Source organism: Acanthaster planci, linkage group LG13 (genome assembly GCF_054643075.1).
Source record: "Acanthaster planci isolate LZ-2023a linkage group LG13, COTS_SCS, whole genome shotgun sequence".
In the NCBI taxonomy this organism is placed as follows: domain Eukaryota; kingdom Metazoa; phylum Echinodermata; class Asteroidea; order Valvatida; family Acanthasteridae; genus Acanthaster; species Acanthaster planci.
In genome coordinates this window covers 5,402,271-5,412,125 of record NC_141789.1, presented here as the reverse complement: position 1 = coordinate 5,412,125, position 9,855 = coordinate 5,402,271, and the positions used below count along the sequence as shown (strand labels likewise).

Here is a 9,855-nt window from a genome sequence, read left to right as displayed (position 1 = left end):
CTAGCAAAGACTATGAAACGCAAGCGTTATAATAGTCGCATTGAACATTCCTGATCAACAAGGCTCTTTAGGAATTTCAACCGATGAGGGGGTGCTACTGTTCAAGGCCGATAGCTCACATATGTTCACCCCTTCCTCTTACCATGTGCGCATGCACTAAAATTCGGCAAATTCGAGGTCACTTTCTGTAGCTTGTTAAAATGGCGACGCCCAGCAGCAAATGACTACATCAAAATCTATCTGCGGAGATCTTCCGCACTGTGTAAACGTTTGCTGAATTTATACCAGAGAAATATAATCAGCTGCAGATTTCATTTGTCATGTGTTCTCCTTTGATAATCAAAAGTTACATTAGGGAGAAAATGGGGTGAAAGATGTATGTGTACGTTACATTTCTGAACGCAAAAAAAAGTATTTTAAACTTGAAAATCTGAATTGTTCTCCAGTTGGTCCACACATGCTGCATATCCCGATAACTGAAAGAGTGTTTGAAAAAGGTTACCATGTTATGTTTAAGCTATAGCGAATAGTCCTTTGTTAGTTTGATCAATTTCAATTTGGGCTCTCTGTCGACCGGTCGGCCATGGTTTATGTGTGCACATGTGCAAGTTCATGTACATGTACTGTACATTTTCAATGTACATGTACATGATCATATGAAAAATTTGAAATAGCTCGACACTCGATGTCGCTTTTCAACATCTTGTGCGTTTGTCACAGATTGTCATAATTTTAGGCAGTCATTTGTTTCATTGGCTCCCTAGTTTTCCTTGGACCTGGGAACAGTGCTTACTGTGCCTATTGGATAATCTGGCCCTGCAAACGATACTTTCATTGGCGGCAAATATTAGAACTGACCTATCCTAAACATCGCCAGCACCTACGCCGATTAGCTGCAATAAACAAACATCTCGACAGCTGAAGACCAATCACTCAGCTCATGAGGCACGTGATCTGCAGACACGTCCAACCAGCGTATTCGATGCAAGTAGAAGGGAATGGACTTGCAGAGATAAAGGCTGAGAACAGTAGGCAAGCGACAACATTTACTAATATATTGATCACTAAGCAGACGAAGGAAGGAAGCTGAGACAAAACAAAACACCTAGGCCATGGCAGATGTTCTTCTGATTCTTCGGGTATTTCGGACCGTCATCGGTGTAGTTGGCGTGCTGGGCAACTGCCTGGTCATTGTGGTCATATATAAGGTCCACTTCATGCACACGATGACCAATGCCTTTATCTGCCACCAGGCAGTCATCGATCTCTTAGGTTCGCTGCTGTTGGTGCTTCAAAATAACATTCCCGTGCCAGACCCGGTGCCGGCAACGACAGCCGGAGAGGTTTTATGTCGGATGTGGATCGGGGATGCCTTACTGTGGGTGATGTTCGTCACCTCCACATTCAGCCTTCTGGCCCTGACGCTGGAGCGGTACTTCGCTATCGTGTACCCCTTCCGATTCCAGGCCTTGTTCTCTAAGAAATCCACTGTTGTGATGATGATCGTTGTATGGTTGATGGGCCTATTGCTCAAGTCCTACTCCTTCCTTATTTACAGCGTGATTGACGGCAGGTGCAAGTTTCTGCAGCTGGAAGCGTCCAAGGTGATGGGGCCACTGCTCATCTGCCTGCAGTATTTCGTCCCCGCGATCATCATGTTGTTCTGCTACACGCACATCACCATCACCCTGAAGCGGAGCGCCAAACAAATCGCGCCGCTTACCACCACCAGCTACCAACACGGCGTGGAGGGCAGCCACATCCAAGCGGTGACTGCTATGGGGCAGGAGCGACAGCAACCACGGCTGGTCAACGAACAACAGGAGTCACTCCTTCGGGCCCGACGCAATACCTTCAAGACTCTGTTTATCGTCTTCGTGACCTTCCTGATCTGTTGGTCACCCAGCCAGTTCACATTCTTCATGTTCAACGTGGGCTGGATCAAGATTGATTTCGACGGGCCACTCATGGTCACCAGTACCATTTTGGTGGCCTCTAATTGCTGTATCAATCCGATCATCTATTCCTTCAAGTACAGGCAGTTTCGACGGGCATTTCGCATGGTGGTGGGCCGTCCTGACAGGCGTGAAGATGGTATACCGTCTGCAGTTACTGCGTCCACAGCCCAAACAATGGTCACTACTCAAAAGCCGTTGTAAATGTATTACCGTTGGGTTGTGATATATTACTAGAAGAGAAATGCCGCGGCGTTTAAAATAGGATGCGAACTGGGTGACTCCTTAAATAGGAAAGTCATGTGGCATTCATTTAGACTGAAGAAGGTGGGTGAAAGTGCCAGAACTGTTTGTAAAATCTTGAATTTTTTTTGCACTTCAGTAGGAAAAGAAATTTACGTACTTCGCACCACCATGTTCTTTACGGCAAAAGCGATGTAACACTTCAGTATATTTGTATATATGTAAGGCCATTGTTTGTACAAATTGTTCTTAAGTTCGATCTTAACTTTTACGACTTTTACGATATCGATCAAGTGTAGAAAACAAGCCAAATTCAACGATGCATCTTAATAACACAACATACATCTCGTGTCAAACTTAAGCGATCACACTAGGGCATGGTATGGGGCACGTTAAACCCCCATCACACCATAAAAACACATCACACTACGTCCTCTAAAAATTGGGAGAGCGTGGCCAATCGTGGCGAGATCTTGCACATCGTATTAAGAACTCAGTGGGAACTCATAGCAACGTGGTATGGTCTTCATGGACTGCTAGGTCGTGTAGTAAATAGTGGGCATGCTCAACATTTACATAGCAGAATCGTAGCGGCTTCAAATCGCGGTGGCAGAGTTTTTAACGTAGTAATTACAGCATACATATACCGCGTAGTTGGGGCGTATCAGCAGGATGTTTATAGAATTGGTGCAAGCGTAGCTCGACTAGGACGAATTTTTATGCCGTTCCCACCACATTAATGGAGTTTTGTATCATTTAGGCCGAGAAAGAATTGATGGGGTGCACTGTTTCAGCCAATATGCTCGGAAACGTGACGGCAGCTAGCTACAAACGTACCGCACACGTTATACATGCAGCAACAACGTATAACCATCGTTCCGTGATCTCTTAGATCACACTACAATTGAAGTTTTTTACATCGTGGAACGAGCGGATTGCATCTTATCAGAGTCAGGACCCACGCTCAGTTTAATCGTGCCGAGAGCGTAATGCAAACTTCATGTATACATGTGCCAGTCTCGCAATAACAACCTAGTACGATCTTCAAAGAACAATTTTCACCCCGTTAGCCACATTTCAAGGAAAATTTACAACGACACTCCCTGGTCGTCGTCAGTGTTCGTGATGCATAACTCCCAGCAGTACCTCAGGTACCCCCGCTCTTGAAATTTTGAAATGCACAAAACGTGCCCCGTTCAAAAATCTACGCACCTATACCCCCAGATGCCCCCTCAGAAATTCACCCTGTAGTCTGGCTACTGCGAGCACGATAAGGTAACTGCCAAAACTTTCAAAATGTGGTCGATTCACAACCCCCACATGCCAATTTGGGGCCGTTTTCTAATACTCATTTTCGTTTCCGTCACAGGATTAATTTCGTCTCCAAAATCAAACCCGATTGTGGGCCTAAAGCGTTGACTCTTTTGCTGTTTCATTGACACTATCATACTTACTATTGAGCTAACAACTTCAAAGTCAGAAGGTAAAAAAAAAAGACAGAGCCTCCGATGGAGACGAAGTCGGGTATTAAAAAACGGCACAAGCACACTTAATTCCGGGTTATTAACTGCATGCATGGCGTGGATTTGCCTCGTTAGTACCCGACGCCCCAAAGGCGCCAATGGGTACGGTTCCTTCTGAATGCATGCCAGACACAATTACTTTCCTCGTTCCCTCGATAGAATATTAAACAATTAGACGTGCCCAGAATACAAGTGATGGCCACTAAACTGCCAAAATGCCTTGCAGTTCTCCTCTGATCTGTGCAAGAGGTTTATCCATACGAGCGTCCTGTGTTGGATACGAGTATAGATGCTTAGGCCTATACTCGTTTACCTTTGTGTCGCCACCTGCGTGACCATGGCTCTGTGGACCAAAGCCTAGCTCATGTTGTCACGTTTGTGGCTCCGACGGGCCTCGGTCAACAAACTCTTACTGAAACATGGCAAAGCACGGACACGTACGTGACAGTGTGGTTTTGAAGAATCTAGGTGATCCTTAACGGTTAGAAGGGCCAAAACAGTTTTGAACATGCTCAAATCTATCTAGCGCAGCCAAAATTTTTTTCAATAGGCCAAAGTGGGGCAATTCTGGTGCAATCGTAATTCAATCTGGCAATGCTGAGTACTGTAAGCGAGAGAGACATCGTTGAACGCCCGTCGTGCCAGCTTGCGTGCTTGGCTTTCTCTGGCGACTCAACGCAGAGAGTAGGCAGAGTGAATCCAATTTCAGCTTTGCCAAATATCGCCGTCCTTGTTCGCGTCAGGGTTCCATATGATTGCGTATGTCCAACATTTATCGGTGATGCTCTTCGTCGTTGTGGAAACCAGGCTTAATATTGACGTACTATGAAAGTTGGGTCGATGAACATGGACACGACTCTAGGAAGCGTAAGACAGACTTTAAATGTTGTCCCTGTCAATTGCCTCCCACGACTCCAGCACAAATGACATCTGTCAAAGTTTGTAAGGCATCTTTCAAACACAAAGTGGGAATGGACCCAATTTTATGCGCACAGCTCAGTAGGCCGAACCTAACCCCATTAATAGTTGTCGCTGTCACCAGACATTTGATCCCTTCAAAGCTGTGTAACCACGCGCGTCTCGCAATCGGTTAATGAGACGTCACGATAATCATCTTTGACGGTTATTATGCAGGGATATTTTGGTCGTAAATTTTTACAATGGAAACATTCACCCTATACATGAACTGTCTTATGATTAAACTGTTTTTCAAATGCTGCTTAGAATATACCCGTCGGTAGCCATTACCCATACAAGTGGACCTGCTGACATGTATATGTACACAGACACTATTTTCCATGTAACACCACCCACAATTTAATTAATGAAAGCACAGGTACTCACTATTGCCAGCTTTCGCTGGAGTGAACAGAAGTTTTCTTTTCAAATAATTGATGATTTTCTTGAGTAATGCTGCGGCGTATACTAACGTGTCCTGCCTGCATTCTGAAATTCTGATGTGCGTTTTATATTATTTTTATATCCAGAAGGCTTGCCATGTTTCAAAAACAAACCTATTCTAAGTTTATTGTTCCTTGGACATAAGCGTTCAAATAACGTACCTAATCAAGATCTAAGTAAATGAGCTTAATTGTAACGCTAATAATATTTCAGATTTTGTTTGCAGTTTGTAACAAACATATATCATATCCACCGAGCTTTAACCTGACCCAAAATCGAGCCAAAACAAACTTCCTTTTCAAAGTAAACTTTTTTGTTTCACTATTTGTTTTATAAAATAGCAATTTCAAACTCTTTGAATATTCGGTTGAAAACGTTTTCTTTCTTGAGCGCATCATGAATCACGGTTTGGAATCACAGTGTCATTTAAAAAACCTATTCCAACGAAGTGCACTGTATCTGAACTGTTCTTCGAACGTAGACCCAAATCAGGAAACAATTTCAATTTTCCATATCACGTTTGACGAATTGACTTGTTTTCTACCAGCAACAAAAAGCTTATTTTCTGTTTCATTATCATTTATGTAGGTATAAAACGGCATAAGAATAAAACTGGGAGATGTTGCTCACATGTACTTGGAGATTCTTAGTTTCTTTTTATTATAAGATAGCATCCAAGCACAACAAAAACTATTGTCAGAAGACTGAAAAACAGGTTGTCCAAGGATCCATCATGTTCTTGATGGTAAATTCTAGATCACCATTATAAACACTCCCTGTGTCTATACTTTGATTGTGACACAAGTTATTAACTTCGGTTACTATTTTTCAAGTCCGGACATCAAGTCTTGTGTGAATGACACATTGGAACAACTAGGAATAAGAACCCGAGTCTATAAAACACTGCACAACGTAGACAGTGTGGATACTGTATCCGAGTACAGTGTTGGTGGTATACCGAATTGGAGTAACCTGGGATAAAACCACAATGAAGTAACCTTGGATTATATTATCCAAGTCTATATTATACACCACATTGAGGCAATGTGGGATAATATTATCCAAGTCTATACTGTACACCACAATGAAGCAAACCTGGGATGACATTATCCAAGTCTATACTTTACACCACAGTGAAGCAACATGGGATGATATTATCCAAGTCTATATTATATATTAACGTCTATACTAACGTGGGATAATATTATTCAAGTCTATACTGTACACCACAATGAAGCAAACCTGGGATGACATTATCCAAGTTTATACTATATACTAACGTCTATACTAACGTGGGATAGGCCTAATATTATTCAAGTCTATGCTGTACACCGTAATGAAGCAACATGGGATATCATTCTTCAAGTCTATACTGTACACCACAATGAAGCAAACCTGGGATGACATTATCCAAGTCTATACTTTACACCACAATGAAGCAACGTGGGATAATATTATCCAAGTCTATACGATACACCACAATGGATTATCCACGTCTACATGTGTACTGGTAAAAGCAATTATACAATTTGGTTTTCCTTGGACAATATCTTGATAAGAACATTTGTGATTCGTATGGTATACCAAATTACAAATAAAAATAGTGTTCGATACCTCAGGGCTAAGTTTTGCAGATGAAGTTATAGAATACATTTGTTATTTGTATTGCTTTAAAATGACACATCCAACTATACCGACATATAACTATTTGAAATTAAAAATTCTGCGTCATAATTGTTTTTATTCTGAATTTCCAAGGAGCAAAAAAAATTTAAACCATTGTTTCTGGTTCACACCGAGGGTGAGCAATCAAACAGTCTGATTGACTTTAGAGTATTAAATACTGAAGTCAGCAGTGTTCACTAAATAAGACAATCGTTATCACCAGGTGCAGAACTCCGACTTTAATTTACAAATTCAGAAAGTAAGATGGTCTGATTGATGAATGGCCACAGTTCTCAGTACTTTATTCATATCTGACCAGGGCTGTGCATGTTTAATTTTAAAGGTTAACGAAATATTTTGATATTCAATTTACTGCGGTATTCATTGATTACATCAGTGGTTACATCAATGCACACTGGAGCGTTACAGACATTCTATGTGACTGCCATCTTGCCAGCTGAACAGGTTGATCAATTGAGTAATTATTACATGTATTTTAATATCAAACATGCTGGAAGTCTTTAAAATGATTGAATTTTGCAAGTCTTTCAGATGACTGACTTTACAACTGTAGACTTTTGAGACATTCTTAAATTGGAAAACGACTTTTTCCCCTCAATATTCAACGAGTCAGTTTTAGTCTGCAATGGAAAATAAAATAGTAATAACGTGTACATGGCAATGGTGACAGACTCCCCCTCACAATGCTGTTATTGTTTCTTTCCCAGCATTTTCCTCATTTTACTCAATGTGTTAGTTTAGATTACTAAACACATACCTCATACATATTCACGTGCAAGGTTGTCCAGCCAAAAAAAAAAAATACATGGAAACTGCTTTGAGCATGAGCAGTGCACCACTGGCAATGACAATATGGATCCTGACCCATATTTGACAACCGCCAAGCAGGTTTTGAAAACCACCATACCAAAATCAAGGATTATGTGGAGTGTTATGGTGCTCTAACTCAAGATTTCAGAGCTAATGTAGATTGTGGTTTTGGGCCCAGCCGGTCGTTGTATTTTTGAGCAAGATACTGTCACAAATTGCTTTTCTCCATCCAGTGGTACATGGGTACCAGTGAAGGCAGTGACAAATTTGTTTTATTAGCCCATGCGTTCTTAACTGGCTGCCGGGGCTATACACTCTCCAGGGAGCTGAGAAAGTTTCAGGAATGATTGATGGGCTTGGATACTATGATAATATAGAATCTCAAGCACTAAGCTCACATTAAAAATACTACGACTGTTTCAGTTATTTTCCACATCAAATAACAGTGACTGACAATCACACGAGTAGTGACATAAATCATGTAACGTGCCTTTCAGCAAAAAGTCTTATTTATTGAGTCTGAAACGTTTTGGGGAATGCAATCGAAAAGGATCCCTTTAATAGATAATAAATGAGTAGGTTAGCCCTCGGTGATACTAGTCCTTTCTGACACAAGCGTGACAAGATGTATATACAAAAATCATGCAGCAACATCCCGACGCCGTGGAGCTCAAATCTCAAATCAGGAATTTACAGCGCGCTTCGCCAGTTAGGCTTGATGGAAAGGCCAGACTTCCTGTACATAATTGGCTTATACTCGTCCAATTGAATCGATATCCTTTTTTGAGAGTATACCGTGTTCACACTCTACTTACAGTTATTCTTTAAGGGGAAAAACTTGGTGATAGCGTATACTGATGTAACTTATTCATTTAATTTGTCGAAAAATACGTCTGCTTTAATACAAACTGCGTTTGGTCAGTATTGTAGGCCTGATTGTATTGTATGTAAAAGAGCACCGGTACTGTATTTATCAAGAATGTCTATTTATTGTATAAAGGTAAAATGGAATACTATATGGTAGATATTTCCAAGCTTTACTTTGTGGAAAGTAATCCTGCATATTTCTTAACATTTCCCGAGGTCGGGAGGGAGGGTGAAGTGTGGTACATATACGGTGTGTGTATCTTTATTGAAGGCTAAAAATAAAACATGACTACACTAAACATGGTACAGCTAAATAACAAAAAGTGGTAAAAATTGGATCCTTTTGGAATTGGTTAACCCTCTCCAATTCCTCAGTGTCGCACGCCTTTTTTCACCTATGCAAGGGAGAATTTCAAACACATTATTATTTTTTGGTACTGTTTGTTTTGTTTGTTTTTGAAAGGATGTTAACATAGAGTCTCCACTTTTCATTGTTGCCACCACTCAGTAATTCAAATTAAGCAGGTGTTTTCGAATCTCAATATGTCTGATTTACCAACGTGCAAGTGATCGGTGGTGATCAGTGGGGGCCTAAGTTTATTCCTCTGGTCATCATGTTATCGGCTCCGGTGATTGTTGGCAGCTCTCAACCGACAAACACTGAATGACATTAATATCAATAAACGTCATGTCACTCTAATATTTTGAAGCATACACATTTTGTTTGTATCTCTTCGTTTTTGTCGACTCCCTTATCTTGGCCTCTTTGTGGAGGCAAATGAATGAGGAAAGGAAAATCAACAAATCCAATTTTGACTTGCAACTGCGGAATTTCATTATCAAAATTAATTTTGGGTCTGCTCGCTCTTGAAGTATCCTACTGCAGCACTTGCTTATTTACACTGGTTTCCTTCGATGGTGCTATAGAGAGTCCGTGGAAATGCGCCAAGTTCATTAAACGAGGAATCCTTGAGGACGAAATAGATTTTTTTATTTGGGGGAAAAGAAAATTTGTTTTTTAACGTGAGACTTTTCTGAAGGATGATATGATGCTACATTTTACACGCTTCTGGAGGAAAGTAAAATGACGTAAAACACAAATGCCCCCATCCCCAGTGCTTCATGTTTCCCCCTTCTTTTTCTGTTTTCAAATATCCCGTTGTCACTCGCGTAAAATGTACCTCACAACTGTTTGCTGTCGCCCTATTATCTTTTCCCCTATGAATCAAGAAGGGTTTTAAGGTCTTTGATACTTTGAGATGTTCAGCGTGGAATTAAACCCGCGTAGAAACAATTTGAATTTTGTGGGGATTTAAGTGGAATCCGAAACAGCAAGTGCACAAACCCTACGATAACAAGAGTACTGACAG

The 9,855-nt window shown here is 41.0% G+C and overlaps 1 protein-coding gene across 1 annotated transcript; it reads left to right on the top strand.

Annotated features, from left to right (window-relative positions):
* Positions 1–902: 902 nt before the first annotated feature.
* Positions 903–9,188, top strand: LOC110982467 (beta-3 adrenergic receptor-like). Its single transcript, XM_087145153.1, has one exon. The coding sequence runs from the start codon at positions 1,113–1,115 to the stop codon at positions 2,157–2,159; it is 1,047 nt and encodes a 348-aa protein (XP_087001279.1). The 5' UTR covers positions 903–1,112; the 3' UTR covers positions 2,160–9,188.
* The last annotated feature ends 667 nt before the right edge of the window (positions 9,189–9,855 follow it).

Excerpts from the sequence above, each read along its gene's own strand:
- LOC110982467 (XM_087145153.1), top strand. The coding sequence starts at position 1,113 with ATGGCAGATGTTCTTCTGATTCTTCGGGTATTTCGGACCGTCATCGGT.